Source organism: Psammomys obesus, unplaced genomic scaffold, assembly GCF_907164565.1.
Source record: "Psammomys obesus unplaced genomic scaffold, mPsaObe1.curated_primary_1811, whole genome shotgun sequence".
Lineage (NCBI taxonomy): Eukaryota > Metazoa > Chordata > Mammalia > Rodentia > Muridae > Psammomys > Psammomys obesus.
Window position 1 is genome coordinate 16,150,561 of NW_026596088.1, and position 20,230 is coordinate 16,170,790.

Sequence of the window (20,230 nt, forward strand, 5' to 3'; positions counted from 1 at the left end):
GCCAAACCCTGTCTCAGCGTTATATAAGCAGTAATCCATTTAGTCCTCGAGGAAAAAAAATCTGAAATGGATATTACTACCTCCATGTTCAAATAAAAAAAGGCATAAATACAAGAGTACACACACACACACACACATACTGATACAACATGCCAAGCATATATAGCTAGTAAGTAAGTCTTTCAAACTAGAGTGGTGGCTCCAGAGACTGGACTCCTTGACCCTTCTCTGGCCTCCCAGCTGGGCGCCTTCCAGGCTGACCCTACTCCCCCAACTGGCCCTTCCACTGTTCCAAACCAGCCACAGTTCCCAAATTGCTTCTTTCACTGTTCTTTAACTCCTAAGCGTCTTTCCTGCCATTGGTCTTTTTTTTTTTCCCCTCTCACCAGCCTTGAGGACCAATCAGAAGCATTACCTCTCTACACAGGCCTCGGTGACCTCCTTCCACACCCCCAATCATGCCAGACACAATGGGTGGCACACTTAGCGCTTCTGGCACTGGTTTTAACTATTGACCTGTACCTACTGTCTGACTTATTTATATACCTGTCTTCCTGAACATGTTCCCTCAAATACCAGGTCTTACCATCTCTTGGGTAGGTACCTAGCATGGTAAACACTTGGGGAGAATTGTTTAATGTTAGTTAAAAGGACAAGTGAACAGTCACGGTGGAGAGTAGCCCACAGCTCGTGACATTTCAAGGGTTCCCAGTACCATCACTCCATGCTGACTCCACGAAATCAGTCCCTTCAGAGAGACATGCCCCACCCCACCCGGCTAGGCCTCACTTTCAAACACAGTTTCTGAAGAAACGTCTTTACGGTGGCTGGAAAATGACAGAGAGAAAAGCCCAAGGATGTGCCATTAAAGGTAATGAGGTTCAGAGCAAGGCAGAGAGACTTTGTGGGCGTGGGTGGATGGCTTACCTGGTGTCTTCTGTGGAACTAGGTACAGCTGCAGGAGATTTAACGACCTAAGCACCTTGGAGTCAAAGACACAGTGTAAAGAGAATGCAGAGAAGCTGTTGGGTAGCACTCCTTGAGGGAGGAGGGGAGGGCAATGTCCAGTCTCAGACCACGCCCGCACCCACACCCACACCCACACCCAAAGAAGGTCCAGCCTGGGTGAGTGCATTTTCTACTTGGTCACACATTTTCCACCCCTGTTTTAGTCGACACGTGTGTAGAGGAGAGCATGTGTAAACTCCTTCAGCATCGCTCTGAAGCCCACAGGAGCCCTCCGGCACAGACAGGCAGCCGAACTGCTCCGGCTGTAAGGATGGCTGAGGAAAAGGACATCTCCAAAGAGCGTAGCCATATTTAGAACAGCCTGGCTGAACACACACCGGTTGGTCTACCTTTTCAGGAAAGCAAGGAACAATTTGAAGCAGCCACAGCTGCTGCCACACATGGCCAGTGACCTGGAAGCCAGCCTTGTGCTTCCAGACGTTAAGAGCGAGACGAAATAAAAGCTGCCACTCACCATGCCTCTGAAACCTTTCGTGTCTGCTTCACCCCGAGGGTCTGGTTGGCAGCCTTCTGTTGCGGAGGGCTGTGTTTACATCACCACTGATGTCACTTCCTAAAAGGAACTTCACTTTCTAGCCACCATGAAGCCATATGGACTGTTTTTCTGTACGGCCTGGAAGAGGGAATGGCAAGGGAGACACTGGACTTGCCTATCGCCAGCTGTCAGTCCCTAGTGCTGTTAAGCCTCCCACAGGTAGGTGAACTAGCGTTGAACTGCTGAATGTCACACAGCTGAGTTTGAAAATAAATGCACAATTCCAAACCTTTGGCAGAAGTCAAATGCCTCTTTGTTGTGTGGGGCTGCACCCTAGTCTTTCTCCAAGGCTGAGTTAGATCCACAGAGAACTACAGACCCGAATTTCTCCCAGAAAACACAGTCGGGATCTAATACGTGACATTTCTAAAACATGTCTCCAAAAATGTCTGTTACCTTTCTTCTTGCTAAAATCCCCGGGGCGAAATCAGCCCGATGGGGAAAGGGTTATGTTGACTCACAGTTCACGGGGACAGCTTGTCGCAATGGGGAATGCCTGGCAGCAGGAGCTGGTGGCAGCCGGCCACGCTGCAGCTGCAGTCAGGAAGCGGAGTGGTGGGTGTGCCCAGCCCACCATCTCCTTTCTATACAGTCCAGGATCCCGGCCAGGGAACAGCACCACTCACAGCGGGCAGGCCTCCTCACCACTATACACACAGCCTGGAGGCTCATCTCCTAGAGTCTAGGATCTAGATGATTCTAGATTTGATCAACTTGACAATGGCCATCCTCTAGCTCCCGGAGCTTTTGAATATGAGATCTAACTTCTGTTGATATGTTACGTTTTATGGGACTGTTAGCCTTAGGATAAAGTATCCATTTCTTTTCTTGTGGGAGTCAGTTCTCTCTGCCATCATGTGGGCCCTGGGGATTGAACTCCATCTTCAGGCTTAGTGAGAAGCACCTTTACCCAGTCACCTCAATGGTCCCGTAGGCCTTGCTTATTGTTTGCTTGCTTGTTTGTTTGTTTTTGAGACAGATTCTCACTCTGTAGTCCAGACTGGCCTTAAACTCGTGGTCCCCCTGCCTCCACCCTGTGAGAGGTGGGATAACAGGCATGCGCCATCACATTCGGCTTAAGAGGAGGTTCATTGATCATAGTGCTAGAGATTCAAGGTCACAGTGCCTTTGTCAGTTCAGTTCTGACAAGGATCTCCTAGTGGAGGGCAAATGGTAGTGACAGGAGTGGGTGCTGGGGCCAGCAGTCACGTGTCAGAACTAGAAGCAGAGAGGAAAGGGGGTGCCAGGCTAGGCCTGCTGCTTATAGAACGCCTCTCTCACAAGAACTCCTAAAGGAACTGTGCAACAAAAACTCCCCCGGACCCCTCTTTCTAACGTGGTACCACCCTGGAGACCAAGCATTTAACCCCAACGGACTCTTGAGTGACACTCAAACTGCATCCTGTCCGCAGCAATGCTCTTCATTATGCCATTTTTCTGGCATGCCTGAACCACTTCAGCCTGGTGATTGCTGTGACTTCTAGCCTTCCCCTTGACGAGTGGGAGCCTCCACGGAGATCACCCAGATCCTGCCTCACCGGTTCATGCGGTGAGTGGCATACAGCTCTTTAAAGCCGCAGGTGGTCAGACTACACATTGCCGTAGCTATGCTTGATTGCAATAGTGGCCAAGTAGTGGTTTGGATGAGAATGGCCTCCGAAGGCTCATCTTTTGAATACTTTTTCTCCAGTTTGGTGGGACTGTTTGGGAGGAATTAGAAGGTGTGGCCCCATTGGATGAGGTGTGCCAATGCGGGCAGCTTTGAGGTTTCAGAAGGCTCATGCCTTTCCAATGAGCTCTCTCCGTTTCAGGCCTGTGGATCAGGCTCAAGCTCTCAGGCTGCTACTCCAGCATCATGCCATAATGGCCATAGGCTCACTGTCTGAAGCCATAAGCTCCCATTAAATGTTTTATTTTATAAGTTGTCTTGGTTGTGGCCTATCATAGAAATTTAAAAGTAACTAAGATGGTATAACTCAGAGACCACGGACTCTGCACAGTGTAGGATCTTGAGTGTCCCTATGAGAAATGTATTGTGTTCTGCAAGACGGAGAAATAGTGAGCTGAATATTGGGTGACCAGGCAGGGACACTCAAGCACAGACCATTCCATGTTCACCAAGTCATTTTACTCTTGGGCACATAGCTGAATTAAAGCTCCTTAATAAGGTCAGGTAGGAATGTGTGACTAAGTTCTGATTGCTCAGCTATAAACACGAGTGAGACATTCCAGGCCTGGCCTCAAACGAAATCATCAGCACCATTATCTACACTTTCTATCTGGTTGCTGGTTCACTGTGAAGACCCAGGAAGAGAACTCAAGAGACACTGGAGACAGGAATGCCATGAAAGGCAGGTGGCAGCAGCTTCTGTCTGTGAACAGGCAGGACTGGGGAATCCCCTGGATACACCCACTGTCGCTGACCTCAGAACCTGTCAGCCACTGGAACACTGCACAGATTTTTCAAGGAGGCCATTGAGCTAGGGGGGTTGTTGGCTACAGCAGTTAGACGATAGCAGGCGAAACATTTGCCCACCTGTATATGTCTTTAAAAAAATCCTTATAATAGCTAGTACCATAGACCTGATGTTATTTATAAGTTCCAGTAACTCCACCTTTGGCAGGCAATGAAACCAAGGCCCAGAGAGTTTAAGTGCTTCTTAAAATATGTTCCAGGACACACGGAGCATTAGTGTTAGAATTTAAACTTAAATTTGGACATCATCCCTAGCCCCGTACTCTAGGTTATACTATATTTCTGTGCTGCCAGTTTTCAAAACTTCCACTCTACTTAAATTGTAATTGCATGTGTTGAATTTAAAAAGCAACTAAAGATCTTGTTCGGATCCAAGTCTCCAGAGTGAAGCACAGGCTCTGACCTCAGGCCCAGCTCTGGTACTTTGTGGTCTGGTGACCTATGAGCTGTTGCTACTCCCATTTTTAATAAGCATGGAGTAAAGCTGGCCTGCATATTCCATACTTGCTGTTTGCTGCTGTCCTTTGGAACTTAATACATGATTCCTTCTTTAGTTTTTATGAGTTTCTAAGTGCCCAAACTTCTCTAATTGTTGGCTTTCTTTGGTGATAGCATGAGCTGTTACGTAGAAGTGGACATCACTGCAGGGTGCTCTTCCTCATTCCGGACAGTCTCAAAACGAGAAAGCAGTGTTTCCCTGTCGTCTCTGCTTCAGCTCTTGCCTCCAGGAACCTGCCTTGAGTTCCTGCCCTGGCTTCCCTCGGTGATGGAGAGTGACCTGGAAATGTAAGATAAAACAAACCCTCTCCTCAGCAAGTTGCTTTGTCATCACAGTTTTAGCACAGAAACATAAAAAGGAAACTAGAATAGCTCTTGCAGCAAAGCTTATCACCCAGAGAGTCTCGGATGCTGATACTGAATATAGTCTGGAGAGACGGTGAATTCCAATCAAGTCTCCAGTCACCTGCCTTGGGCAAAGAGCTTCTTTTTCAGGAGGCGATGGTTACCACACAGACTCTTAACTGCTCAGAATGCAAAGAACAGGAGACTGTTGACTACTTAGACCTAAACAGAACATTTAGACCATTCCTCACCCCACCCCCAATCTAGCCTAAGACTCAGGGAGGAGAGTGGAAGAGGGGCAGAAGGGATGTAAGAGTTGTAGTGTGGGAAAGTCTGCCGTGCAAGTCCGTCTTTGGGCCATGATAAAGCACAGCAGCTGTGGTCACTTGGACAAGACTTCATCATAGCCAGGGAAGGCTGCTCATGAGCAACCACTGGCAGTTAATGGCCACCATAAGAGGGTCATCATTTCCTTTTAGGAATTAGCCACTACTAAGCTGTCAATGCTACAGTAAACAACTCCACATCCATGCACATGTAAACAATCTTAAACTCAGTAGGTTATGGGAAAAAGGCATGCACATAGAAGGAGACTTGCTGAGAAGGAGTAGGAAGGAGATAAGAAGAGAGGGTGAGGACAGTGAACATGAGCAAAATACATCTATCTACATGCATGAAATTATCAATTAAAAAAATGTTCAGACCAGCTTTGGCTATATAGTACAAACCTATCTTGAAAACAATATCTAGCTGGGTGTGGCAACGGATGCCTTTAATACCGGCACTCAGAAGGCAGAGGCACAGGCAGACAGATCTCTGTGAGTTCAACGCCAGCCTGGTCTACAAAGAGGGTTCCAGGAAAGTCAAGGCTACACAGAGGAACCTTGACTCAAACAAAAACAAAAACGAAAACAAACAAAACAAAACAAAAACCGCAACAACAAACAACATATTACCAATGATATTCTAACAGTGGCTAAATTATTTTCTCACCCAGGTCATTAACAAATTGTTTCCTTATTTTGGAAACTCCAGTATAAGCATTCAGACCCCCTTTAGCCAAGAATTCTGTCTGTCCTTTTGTTTACAAAAGCCAGTGTCTTCTCATTTCTCATAACTTATTTCTCACACGCTTTGCCTTCTATAGTTAATTTTTCTCTTCCTGCCATCTTTTCTCCCTTCTTCTTGTGGTGATCTATTCTTTCTATCATGATACTAAGCATTGAGAGCAATTTAAAAAGGATGTGATTCCCACCTCTTTTTCTGGGACTACAGTGCTAGAGTCACATATGCTAATGTGGTACCCAGGGCTTGTGTGCAAATAAATAACAAGTTTGTGCTGGAGATAGTCAGGGACCATGTCCCTGGTCCCTCAGAAGCTCAGTGTCTGTGAAGACTAGATTTTCATTATTGGTATTTTCTGCACATATATCTAAATTTGTTACCAGTACCAATTATGCAGAGTTAGTCACTCGTGCGTTCAGTTGAATGGGAAACACTCAGTCTGAAGAGATGGCTCAGCATTTAAAAACAAGTTCTGCTCTTGCAGAGGACCTGAATTCAGTTCCCAGGACCCCTGCTGGGCATCTCATAACTACTTGTAACTCCAACTCCTAGGGATTTGACACCCTTTTCTGGCCTCTGGATATTTGCACTCATGTGTACGTTCCCACATATGTATACACACATGCTCATTAATTTTAAAATAATAAAAATAAATCTTTGAATAGACAATACCACTGCCATAAAGGACACTTATTTTAAAGAAAACTCATAAACCTTTGCTCAAGACATTGCTCAGAAGTTCTATCTGTAATTACTGAAGGAAAGCCACTGAAAATCCAGTTTGGAAACATAGAGTGTGTTCTCGGTATCTCTCACGTGCTTCAGATGAAGAAGGTGGGTCTGAGTTGGACCCACCACAATACAGCAGGAGCTACCTCAGGAGGCGTGACACAGTGACCCCTGTGGCGGTAACTGTTGCACCAATCAAAACTCCTTCTGTAAGGTGCAAAATGTCTAATTTTTAAAAAAGAAGTTGTCTGTTATTTGTGCTTTACACCTACTAATCTTATGAACGATTTATTTATGTGTGTGTGTGTTGCATGCTCTTGAGGGTATGCGCAGTAAGCGCGGGTGCCTGCAGAGGTTAGCAGATGGTATCAAATGCCCTGTTACCGGTGGCTATAAGCTGCCCGGTGTGGGTTCTGGGATCCAAACTCAGATCCTCTGCAAAGGGAGCACATGCTGCTAACCGTTCAGCCACTGTTTTAGTCCTAAATAAGTCTTTTTATGAGTCTGGTCTTTTAAAAAACTGTACCTCCTAGCAATGTTGATATGTCCAACATATGTAAGAACTTTCAACAGAAGGAGTGATGTTGTAAAGGGCATTTCCTAACACAAGCCTCTCTATTATTTCTCTGACCATTACAAGGCAGTGCATCTGAGAAGGGGTGGAGGCACCACTGATTGGAGGAAGGAAAGAAACACAATTCGTCTTCAGTCTCTCCTAGCAGAGACAGTCACGGGAGTATATGAATGAACGGGCTCTGAAAAGCATCCCACTGAGGAGTGTGGGAACTGAGCCCACAGGGGAATATGGGAACTGGGGAAATCTTCAGCAGCTGACTCGGTGCTATCTGCCTTCCTCACTTGTGTGCTTTCTGAGTCAGCATTAGCTAAATGTTCCAGAAAGCCATCCACAAAGCGCAGGCTGGGCGTTCAAGGGATGTCACTCATTTCCTCTAGTGATTTTGACAAATCAGAAGCTTGAACGCAGGGAAACCTTCAACATATTTCCAGAACTCTCCATCAGCCTGGTGACTGAGCATCTGTCTCCCTGGCGAGCCCCCGTGCATCGGAGGGGTCTGCACGATGTCCAAACACTTTAGCCTGGCGTTGCTTCTCGCTTCTCTTTGGACCACTAGGCTCCTGGTCCAAGGTGCCATCCAAGCGCAAGGTAGGTGAACTGAACTGAGGTGAACTGAACCGGGTTCCTGAACTGAGGCTAGACAAGGCCTTGGGAACTTCCTAAGCCCACTCTGCTCTTGACCATGGGCTGTTTGGGAGTGGGGGAGACTTGTGAGGGCAACAGAAGATTGAATGGGTCTTATTGCCCAGCCAGAGATGTTTGTACTGGGCTACCAGCTTCACCAAAATGACCTATATTCACCATTACATCACTTGGAACTTTATTTAAGGTTATGGAAAGTTGTTTTTTTAAGTAATAGTAGTTAGACGTTTTTTAAAAGATGAGAAGTTTGTTTTTAAAGGGTTTCACCCAAGAAGCAAACCAACGTTTTGCTTTGCCAATCACCAAGCCTGAGGAAAAATGGGTATTTACCAGCTCCTAGCCACTTTACAGTACTCTTGTTTGTGTTATTGTTTTGATTGCAATGATATTCTGCCACTAGTGGAATGCAATGTTTTAATTTGCAGTAAATTAACTGAGAATACAGGTTTAAAATTTTATCAGCAGCAGCTGTGAAGGGAGGCGCTTGCTCCAGCGGCTTCTGTGTTTGTGGGATGCATACATGAAGCTCATTCTGCATAGCAGGAAAAACACTGAAACTGCAAATCACCTATGATGGCTCTGGGCAAGAGAAGTAGCTGGGTTATTAGAGAGAAATGGTTCTTCTGCTGAAGAGGCCCTGAAATAGGAGCTATCAAGAACAGACATTCAGGGTGGGATTTTTATATTGCTTGATTTTATGAGAGGTTAGAGTCAGATGATTAATGCCCCTCCCCCAATACCAGAACTGTCACTTTTAAAGAAATCTGGTTCTGTTAGAAATCCCATTAGGAGACCAGCTACATCCCCACCTCCCCAATATGCTGTAATTACACCAACTATTTTGGAAGTTTGTTTGTTTTTGTTTTTTAAAGACAGGGTCTCTTGTAGCCCAGGCTAACCACAAATTCACTATGTAGCCGAGAATGCCCTTGAATTCCTGGTCGTTTTTACCTTCACCGAGTGGATGTTGGGATTTCAGGTGTGTTCCCTGTCCAGTCTTACGCCGAGACAAAGGGTGGACCGGAGGCTTTGTTCGTGGTAGGCAAACACTCTAACCTTAGCCACATCCCTGGCTCTTAGCCACGTCCCTGGCTCTTAGCCCCCTACTACACTATTGCTTTCTCCTCGATGGTGGCAACGTTTTTCCCTAAGGAAATTCAAATTTTGGAAAGCGCAGAGAGTGACCACCATCCAGCTAGCCTCAGCGGTGATGCGGTGAAGAGGGGGTGCAGACAGGGGCTTCTTAAAGAGCTCATTAAAGAGGGATTCAGAACTTCGTATAGGTACAGTTTCATTGGTTCTTCTCTCAAGAACGTATTTTCTCTGTGGAAGAAAAGTCTTAGCAGCCAAGGGCTTTGTCCAATGCCACGCAGGTAGTGAACACACTTGGCATTGACTCCGCCCTATCTGATTCCCAGGATGTTTTTTAAGATGTCTTAGGGAAGGCATGACTGGAGTGAGTTCTTGGATTAGAGATTCCAACTCCATAGCAGAATTTCTAAATAAAACCGGAAAGCATGAAATTTGTATATTCGATTGCTTCCTATGGATCCAAGTTCTGTTAGATACAAGTTACCTAATTTAATTCCAAATACAAGGCTTGACAAGGTGTGGCTTCACAGATGAAATCTCTGACTTGCCCCCAAGATCCAACAGCCAATTAACAGGAGAGGCATGGAGTGCTTGGGAATTTGAGATGGACTTTTGTAGACGAAGTCCAACAGATGAGAAACAGAGAGACAGACAGAGAGAGGGAGACTCACAAGAAATTTTATGATGTTTTAAGTATGTTCACAATTTGGGTCCATGAGGCTATCTTAGGGTTCATATGGTCCATGGGCCAAAGGCTGGACACCCCTGCCAGAACTGTGCATAGCCATTAGTTACAAGGCTAAAATGTCTTTTTATGGATTTTCATAGATGAAGCCCAACAGAAGTAAGGTGCTGGAATGTAATACAAGATGCCAATTATATTAGGTCCATATGTTTCAGAGAAATGCATCAAAAGAGCTCCCGAATCCACTCAATTTTGAGAAAAGTGTTGTGACAAGCTCCACTGGCTCCGCCTTCCCGGGGATCAGTCTTGGGTGGACCACACCAAAGCTTTGAAGACCAGGGGCAGCGTTCTCTATAGATCTTTTAGAACCTAGGACATGGCGAGTGCTCTGTTAGGTCCTGTTAGAATTCATCCACGCTATGCCCATTACCCTGTGCAGTAGATTGTGTGACTCTCTGTGTTCAAGGAATGACGCCAGCTCAAAAAGGTGAAGTAACAAGCAAGAGGTCTCAGAGCTGCAGAACAGCGTACAAGGGAGCCAAGCCTGCCCTGATTCTAAAAACTCAACTTCCTTTATTTAGTTTGCCTGTCCTGCAAGACTTCCTGCAGGGAATTTCTGAGTAAGCCTGTCATCCAATGCCCAGAAAGGACCTAGAACAGAGAGCACACATTCTCTTCTAGCAAGTACATGGACAGCCCCTTTCAAAACAAATTGCTCCCAGCCACAATTCTTTGGAGTATTGCTAGTGATTATATTGTTAACCAGAGCTCTGAATTCTATCTTCCTTAAACTCTCAAAATCTTCCTTTTATAGAGTTAAAAACAACAAAAAACAAAACAAAACAAAACAAACAAACAGCAAAAACCCCAAACCAATGTTTGTAGCATCTAAATCACCTAGATCCCACCCGGGACAGATTGATAGCTAAACCTTCCGTGATTGGCAGGTTCCTTAGTGCAGAGTGCTCAATGGGCTCTTAATTTGGAGATGACTTACAGCCTCTGTCAGGCAGAGCAGGCATCACACCTAGCAGGCAGTCCTTGTGGGGTGTTCCTGGCCTGCGTATCATATCTAAGTTCAGCACCAGCCTCACAGACAGGGTCAAGACAGTGATTCTCCGTGAGGAAGAAGAGCCTGAAGGCTGGGAGAAAAGCCAGAAGCAAACTGATGATTTTATGATTTCTTTCCAGACCTTACCATTTCTCCATGCAGAATCGTGGGTGTTGCTCTTGTGGGCAGAAAGGCAAACCCGCAGATGAATTTCACGGAAGCCAGGGAGGCCTGTAAGGTGCTGGGACTGACTCTGGCCAGCAAGGACCAGGTGCAAGCAGCACAGATGTCTGGCTTTGAGACTTGTAGGTAAGAAAGAGCTTCATTAAAGCCAGCATTCCTGCTCAGGAGCGGATATGCTGCCTTCTAACATCTGCCTGTTCAACCAATGTGTGTCCTTCTACAGCTACGGTTGGGTTGGAGAACGGTTCACAGTCATCCCTCGGATTTTCCAAAACCCCAAGTGTGGGAAGAACGGGAAAGGCGTCCTGATTTGGAAAGCTTCCCCCAGCGTACAGTTCAAAGCCTATTGCCACAACTCATCTGGTGAGTCAGACCCTAAAGCCAGTTCATGTGGTACATCTTCTCTAGGTGTCTCAAGATCTGGGATGGTCAACTCTGAGTAGCAGCAGCAGCAGCAGTGGTCATGGGTCCTCTAAACATCCTAAGAGCAGGCTTCGGGGAGAAATGTGCCCCTCAGAGAAAAATGTTAGGGAAAATACGACTGAGTGGTAGTGTAAGAACAGGGTGTTTCCAGAGGCTTGGTTATCACTTCCACTGTCCCGGTTTCCTAGAAGATAAACAGGAAGTGGGGAAGAAACAGATGTCCATGCATTAGGAGACATCCCCTCTAGCCAAAGCAGTTGAGAGGGTAGCTGTCTTGCAGAACTCTGAACTTCTCCTGAAGAAGCCTTAAAATCCCCAGTCTTCAAACAAGGAAATGTAGCTATGGGGACTTCCGTGCACTTGCCTTATGTATCTGTGGTGAACATTCCCCATTACTGTGATGAAATACCTACAGCTGATTGGTTTATAAAAAAAAGGAAGATTCGCTCACAGTTCTGGAGTGGTCTTCAAGGTCATGGCACAGCAGCAACTTGACCTTGGGGAGGATTTCATGTCATCACAAAGGTAGGAATGGTGGGAGAAGACTGCTCCTGTGCTGAGATGGGAAACCACCCGAGAGGCATTCAGGAGTGCGATCCAGGGTCCTGAGAGGACTCACTGAGTCCTTCTGTACCCTACATGACCTCCTGCTGGGCTCCGCCCCTTAGAGGTCCTAGTACTCTTAGCATTGCCACAGTGGATTCTAACACAGAAGCACTGGAGGATACCCTTGAGCCACGTTCAAAGTACAGTCTCAATGTGAAGGTTCCAACGTGGGTCTCACTCTGACGCCATGTTTCCACATCACTCAGCTGCCACATCTGACGTTCTGAGAACAAGCCCAGTCTCCCTCTTGGGAAGGAAGGAGCTGAAGCCTAGAGGGTAGCGCTGATTCACGCATGGTTTTTAGTCACCCCATAGGCCTTGGATGCCCTAACCTAAAGGTTTCCTATGTCACTTCTCAGACCATTTCCTTTAATACCCAGATATTCTCTGTGTTGTAAGAAGGCCACTTGACTCATTTCTTATCAAGATAGCGAGTGGTCATATGGTCATACATACACAAGAGAGACTTCAATATTAATTTGTAAGATCTAAGAGATAAATAAGGTTCACCAACTATCATTAGCAAAATTGAACCCAGGAATTCCAAGAAGTTCTCTGGAACCAAAGGGTTTCACCTAAGAAGGGTTCTTAGAGACACCTGCCCTGCTTCCTCCCTTCACCAATAGTTCAGAGTCTGTGTTGGGAAGGCCGAGTCAAGCCTTCCAGTTGATTCTCCTTCCACTATGATGCCAGGTCTCCATCCTTTTCTCTCCTCCAGCCTGTCTCAGCTGAAGAACTAGTCATTTGTGGGCCTGCATTCTCTTATCCCTGTGAGCTGGTCCAGCCTCCTGCCTGCCTTGCTCCCCCACCTGCTGGCAGCACAGTGCTCTGGTGCCCAGCCCTCTGACTAAACAGAGAGGAAGCGGACTCCCCTGTGTCTGTTTCCTCCCGCTTTCCTTTACGTCGTCCTCTCAGCCCTGTTATTTCCTACACCCTGAAAGGTCAAGAGACTTCTTCTCCAACTTCTGGTCAGTGTGTGAGGCGCGCTGCAGGTAGTATCATGTAGCAGGGATCACAGCCATCGGCCAAATGTCAGTAGATCGCAGTACTGATCGTTTTAACTTTATTTGATTAGGACGGTGACTAGCAGACTAAAAATGAAATGAGGATAGATTTTCTCCTTTGTAGTTAGCAGAGAATCTAGCACATGATATCTTAGTACCATGCAAATATCCTCACCCCAAACTGCTATTGTGGTCCTTGCTCAAACTGGCTATTATTTAGGGGACTGTGAAGTAATGAATTTTCCAAATCAGTCCTCCTTTCTACATTTACTAGCTAGCCTCTCTCTCTCCTCTTTCCGCTCTCTCCCCCTCTGTCTCTGTCACACACATATGATAGCATGTACACGCACACTTCCTCCACCATATACTGCCACAGACATGTGACGTTTGATTTCTTCACTGTGTCAAGCACAGTATAGTAAACTGTATACTTATTATTCTTTTAAGTCCTGTGAATATTCCAAATCTGTCATTTGGGCGTCCTGGGTGACACCACTTCCTAGCAATGGGACATGCCCAGGCTCACTTTGTACTCTCTCTGTTCCTGGACAGAGCTCATTTTTCTACGGGGCTCTAGTTCTTTTGGGTACAAAATGCTAACCAGAAACTAAGATCTGCCTGCAAATTGTTTTCATTATTAGTGGTATTTTCCTGCAAATTGTTTTCATTATTAGTGGTATTTTCCTTGCACCTCAGCAAGGAGAGAGAGAGAATGTGTGCCTGTGTGTGTCTGTTTGTGAATTATGCCTTTTTACTGATTTTTCCAATTCAAATTTATTAATATACATTTTCTGACATTGCTTTATTTATCTTCTTCTACATCCAGCATCTTAGTTCTTAGTAAACAATGCATGTGTATGCGTGTGTGTGTGTTACAACAGTTTCAAAATAGCAAAACCAGTATCTTTAGGAAACAAATCTATTGAATAAAACTGAGGATTTCTTCACATACTTCCTCCCTCCTAGAAGAAAGTCCGGCAAGGAGAAGTGATTAGGGAACTATATGTGGAAGTGACTGGACAGCCCCCCCACCCCCACGCTGTGATTAGAATCTCATTTGAAATAGAAGAGGTTTATCTATTTCTGTTGTGGTCTGTTCTAGGTCTTAAATGTTATTGTTTCGAATGTTTCAAATACATACAACATCAGCGTGCTGCAGTGATTCAGAATAGGCAGGGAGGTCCTACTTCTCATGGTTCCGTCTTTTTTCATATGGCCTGTGCCTTTGTTTTGCACATAAAAAAGATATATGGGATATTGTTTACTTTTCTCACAGAAAGGAAGCTGGAATATCACACACTGCTCTGTGCATGGCTTTTCTACTTACAGCCTGGAAATTAGTCTAACTGACTCACAGAGACTTTCTGATTCTTGGTGGCTGTGTGTTTAATGTGCTCCAGTGGCTGTTTGTATGGTCATTTATTCCACTGGTGGACACTTGTGTTGTTCCTAATCTTTCTAAGTTTTAGGAACCAGACATTTCTAGATCCTCCTATTTCTGTGCAGTTTGCAGGAACTCTCCTTCTCTGCTCCTGGATGCCCTCCCTCCTTCGGTATCTGGCCCCTCCCTCACCTCCTCCTTTGGTAACTGTTACTCTTATGTTTGTCCCACAGCCTTGGGCGACATTGTACGTGATATAGTGTGTAGCATGTGCTGTCTTTTTCATATACAAGTAGACTGCATTTGAAAACTCTTGAATATGATTAAAGGGTTGTAGACCCAGTAGAAAATGCCCTCTGCTACCTAATACGTTCCAAGCGCTTTAACATGGTAACTAGCGATCTTGATATCCGGGCCAGGTCTACCTGCAGCCTTGCCTCCTGCTTGCAGGCTTTCCCTTACCACTCACACTCACACCATTTTCTCGAGCCATGCTATGCTCCTTGTTGTTTTCCTGTCCTGGCTGCACTTGCTCCCTCTTCATTCTTGGATCATGCACATCCTGCTGGCTAGGATATCCTGTGCTCTGCAGGTGAGCCCTGCTCTGTGTCAGCCACACTGGCTTTCTTGTTCATTGAATGGGCTCAGCACGGTCAAGTTTTCGCTCTTGTACTTTGTTTTCTTCCAGAGCCTGCCCTAGATCTCTAGTGACTGGCTACTTTTGACCACTAGGTCTCAGGTTAAGGACTGTCTCCCCAGGAGACTTCCTCTTGTCCTGCTAGCCAAGTATCCAACCTTCATTTCCACCCTTCCCACTGTTCCCACACACTGTTTAAGTTTTGTTTTACTATTTATGATCTTATGAAATTCATGGCTTGTTCATCTTTTATTATCTCTATTCTTCCAATGGTTCAGAAGCCTCTTAAGAGCGGGGACTTTGTCTCTGGCATCTAGAGCACATGCCTGGCATGGAGATGGTACTTGGTAGGTATCTGTTGAATGAATGCCATCTTCCACACTCCACCCACAGTCCTCTGTGCCAGAGCAGGGATGGTGCTTTATGGTTTAGAACCCAACATTTACTGAGCTCTCTGTATTTTCCTTCCTTGCTTTAAAACAATGTTCATTTTCTGAGGGGAGAAGCTTGCAGAGACTAAAGAAATGGGAAACAGGACTAAAAGTTCAAGGCAACAAAGCTTAACGATGATGTTTATTTGGACAGGGCTGTTTTTAAAATATCATGAATAGGCTAAAATATTGGCTTGATGCGTGTGCGGCTGAACATTCTATTGGTGGTATTCATAACCTTCGCTAGTGGCTCATTTAATTTTCAAAGGCAAACCAACTTAATGAAACTCTTTCATAGCTACAATTCTGACTGACAGCATCCAGAGCTAAAAATTATCAGGGGTTTAAAATAGATGTGAATTTGCATTGTAAGATTGTGGGCAGCTCTGTCATTTCCTAACTGTGACTGAGCAAGTGGGTTTGATGTCTATGAACTTCAGCACCTTCCTGCGTAAAGGAAGCCTTGATAAATGCTACATGAGATAGCTAAACATCTGGTACCAATGCTGACCGAGAGTAAAAAGACCAACAGATGTGTTTCCTAGCAACTCTATCCAACAGACTGGAAAACACTAAACATCTCCTTTCCTCTCCCTCTCTCCCCAAGCGCAGAGAGATTTTATTTTAGATCTGGTCTCTTTTATTTTTTTCCTTTCTTTCTTTCTTTTCTTTCTTTCTTTTCTTTCTTTCTTTCTTTCTTTCTTTCTTTTTTTCTTTTTTTCTTTCTTTCTTTCTTTCTTTCTTTCTTTCTTTCTTTCTTTTTATCAACTATTCACTGAGCACATACTATATAGGTCAGGCATAGGGAAGGACCACCATAATCAAACCAGATGAGTTTCGGGTTGCCAGGCAGTTCACAGTCCAGAGGGGGACAGAACAATGAGAACAAAGATGGTAAGATCAGGCAGGGGCAAGAATGTGCTTCCAGAGACCCAGTCTAGAGAAGTCTAGTAATGCCTAGTAAACCTGACACCTGGGAGAACTGTCTAAGTAAAGAGCAGGCAGGGACTTTAAAAGTGGAAAATGCATCACAGAGAAAGCTGGGACGATAAAGAAAGTGTAACAAGGACTGAGGGGCCGGCAGGATAGCAGGGTCGTGGAGAGGAAGCCTGAGCTTTCGCATTTCCTAGTCTCATGATGTTGGCAAGGCAGGACCACAGAGGGTCTCACAGGCCTTTCAGGGCAAGTGGATGCCTCAGGGTGCTAAGGAAGGAAATTGAGATTAGATTTGAATTCTGGTGAAACCTGAGTTCTGCTTGCAGTGAGAGGTGGGGTCCCGCTGCCATGCTTACTTCTCCTTTCACTTTTCCTTCTTCCGACAGACATCTGGGTTAATTCGTGCATCCCAGAAATCATCACCACATTCTACCCCACGTTCGACACTGAAACCTCCGAAACCGAGTTTTCCGTCAGCAACAGTGCCTACTCGGCTTCATCCCCGGACTCCACAGCGCAAACTTCTGCTACCACCCGGGCTCCACCTTCCACCTCCATGAAACGGAAGACAAAAGTGATTTGTTTCACGGAAGTTTATACGGAACCAAGCACCATAGCTACAGAAACAAGACCATCTCTTGAAAGTGGAGCAACATTCAAGAATGAAGCAGCTGGGTTCGGAGGTGAATGTCTTCTGGGTCTCTGCGGGCAGGCAACTGTGTGTGATGGTCAGTGCACATCACGCAGCTCACCCCTAGATGGCGCACTCAGCACCTACCAGGCACAAACCAAAGCTTAACGCAAGCTCAGCTTCGGTAGACTCACAGAAACAAATTGCTTTGTTTCTGCCTCAGAGGGTCACGCCACACATCACGAGCATAAAAAAATTCACTGCTGAAAACTTGAGATTTCACAAAATAGTTATCCTTTAATATAGATACAAAAATATATACCTACTGGGCCTGTGACTTTAATTCAAATGCTCGTTTCTCACATGGACCCACTGAGATTGGTCTCAGGGATCCAAGAAACATACTCTACTTTTTCACATTGTAATGATAAAGGAGGAGTAAAGAAATCCCCACATTGTAAATAGAGGGTTGGCGAGATGGCTAGGTGGGCAAAAGCACTTGCTGCCAAAGTTCAATCCCCAGGACCCACATGATGGAAGGAGAGAACTGACTACCACAAGTTGTCCTCTGATCTTTACATTTGGACTGTGTTAGAACCCACACACACCCACCTACACACACACAATGTAAAATATATATGTGATTAAAATAGTCACAAAGAAGGGTCTTCTGTGCTATCTCTTATCTGTATCACTTGTAAAAATGAATCATTACACACACAGACATACAGTGTACAAGCAAAACACCACCAGATCCTGTCTTCCCTCCAGGTGTCCCCACAACCCTGCTGGTGCTGGCCCTCCTCTTCTTTGGTGCTGCGGCTGTTCTGGCTGTTTGCTACGTGAAAAGGTGAGGCTGCTGGCACATCTCTAGTTTTGTTTCTTTTGCTGTGTAACTAGCTGGTGCTCTTCCATGGTTGTTATTGGCATTTGATTAAAATGGAGAAGGCACCCCTCTTAGAAATCTCTACCACCTGATCTTAGCCCACGTATGCCATCTCGAGAGTAGATACAGGGGGTCAGGGGGTGCCAACTCAATAAATACAAAAGGAGAGGCCAACATTAGGGTAACTGTCTTAAATGAAAGGGTTGTAAGGACACCCAATTTTGAGCCTATGGATACTGTCCGATATGAATTGAGTCCATCAAATGGGGTAGCGATATATTTGAATATACCTATATTGGCATCATTTTGAAATAAAGGTACCCAGAGGACTGTGCCAGTCTGTCCCATGGTAGACAAAGCACCATTTGCTCTGATGTGTGCTGCCTGAAGTATCTCATTGTGAAGTCTCTCTACACCCATAGGTATGTGAAGGCCTTCCCTTTCACAAACAAGAATCAACAGAAGGAAATGATTGAAACCAAGGTTGTAAAGGAAGAGAAGGCTGATGACGTCAATGCTAATGAAGAATCAAAGAAAACTGTTAAAAATGCGGAGGAGCCCAAGAGTCCACCCAAAACTACGGTGCGATGCTTAGAGGCTGAGGTTTAGATGCAAGAGCATGGAGAAGGTACACCAGAGGCAAGCTTCATGCCAGGGAACCAAAGACCAAAGCCACTGTTGGTTCCTAATGAGAAAAAGACTGCGGAATTTCCCACATGGGGAGAGGGGCTCTCCTTACTGCAATCTTCTCCGGACTCTACCCTCCAACCTCCACCCTTCCCACAGCCTCCCTAGCCTGTCTGCATCTCACAGCAGACCAGAGCATGGAGAGAGCTTTCAAAGCACCGGGCCCTAAAACAGCTCCTCAGCTCACAGCCGAGACAGGCTGCCAGTCCCTGAGGCATGGCCAGCCCCATAGTCCAAAATCTTCCACGGGAAAACAAACACACCACCTGGCCATGTTCTTTGGGACCAGGCACACCTAGAATAAGGAAAGGAAAGCAACAGAAGGTCACTGAGAGCCCAGTGACTTGAGACCTAATCCCTGGGAAGCCAAAATAAACAGAGCACAAGGAGGGAACTGGAGACACTGATAGCAGCCTTGTTGATAGAGACTGTAAATATAGGCTTGGGACCGGGGGAGGGGGGCTCTCAGTGAATAGGCCTGAATCACTTTATATAACATAGACACACTTTCTTTTCTCTCTACTGTTGCTGCTGTTCTCTATAGACAAATACACTTTTGTAAAAAACCTAAAAAGGGGAGGGACTGGGGGGTTGGCTCAGTGGGAGAGCAGTTCCTTACATGCCCAAGTCTTACAGTCAATCCCCAGACCCCCCCCCAAAACAAAAACACAAACAAAAATAACTATTTTTACCTGAGTTACAGTACCCATTTCTGAGAAAACAACTATGTTAAAAGGTTAAAGGAAAAAAGTACAAAAAATGTTGTCAGATAATCTACTACAGGCTGAGAGCCCCTCACCTGAAATGCTTGGAACTAACAGTGTTACAGATTTCAGATTATGCTTGAGGTCTGGAATACTTGCACATACATAATGACATATGAGAGGGACTCAGTCTAAATATCGAGTTTACTTATGTTTCATGTATACCTTGTACATGTAGCCTGGAGGTAATTCAGACAATACTTTAAAAACAACTTCGTACATGAGACAAACTTTCATGGTGTAGCATTTTCCCTCTGGAGGCATCATGCTGACAGACAGACAGTTTCAGATTTGGTAGCAGTTTGGTTTTCAGGTTTTTGGATTAAAGATGTCAGGTTCTAGGTAAGGCATGACATTCTGTAACTGAATATTATTCATCACATAGTTGTGTATAGAGGAGTGTTGTCTGAAGCTAATATTTTTCCAGTTTTGATATCCCTGGCTTATCCAGTTCCAAACTAATTTTTTGTTACTGAGACTAACCCATTCATTTCCTCCAATACAACAACTACTACAATCTTAATTTATTATTAACATTTTTGAAAGTGTATTATTACCTCGCCATAGCAACACATATGTTGGTGTGCCTTTAACAAATGCATCACCAGCTCTCCTTTTTCCCAGCAAGAAGAACCTGAGAGGGGAAGACTTATTTGTGCCTTAAACAAATAAAGCATTTAGAAAACTCCTCCGCGTCTTTATTTCCATAGAAATACTGCTTGTGAAAAACTTAAGGGCCGCATCAGAATCCATACTCAGCAAAAGTAAAACCCTTTCTCTGCTTCCTGGTCCACAAAGACATGAGCCAGCAGCCTGCTGCTCCCACTACCATGCCTTCCTCGCAGAGATGAGCTGTACCTTTGAACTGTGAACCACAACAAACCAACAAACCCTTCCTCTCTTCTCAGGTCACAGCCGTGAGAAAAGGACTACACGG

The 20,230-nt window shown here is 45.3% G+C and overlaps 1 protein-coding gene across 1 annotated transcript; it reads left to right on the forward strand.

Moving 5' to 3' along the window:
* Window positions 1-7,757: 7,757 nt before the first annotated feature.
* Lyve1 (lymphatic vessel endothelial hyaluronan receptor 1) lies at window positions 7,758-19,982 on the forward strand. Its single transcript, XM_055627326.1, has 6 exons — window positions 7,758-7,842; window positions 10,865-11,033; window positions 11,131-11,270; window positions 16,712-17,008; window positions 17,728-17,806; window positions 18,265-19,982. The coding sequence occupies exons 1-6, from the start codon at window positions 7,758-7,760 to the stop codon at window positions 18,449-18,451; spliced, it is 957 nt and encodes a 318-aa protein (XP_055483301.1). The 3' UTR covers window positions 18,452-19,982.
* Window positions 19,983-20,230: the final 248 nt, after the last annotated feature.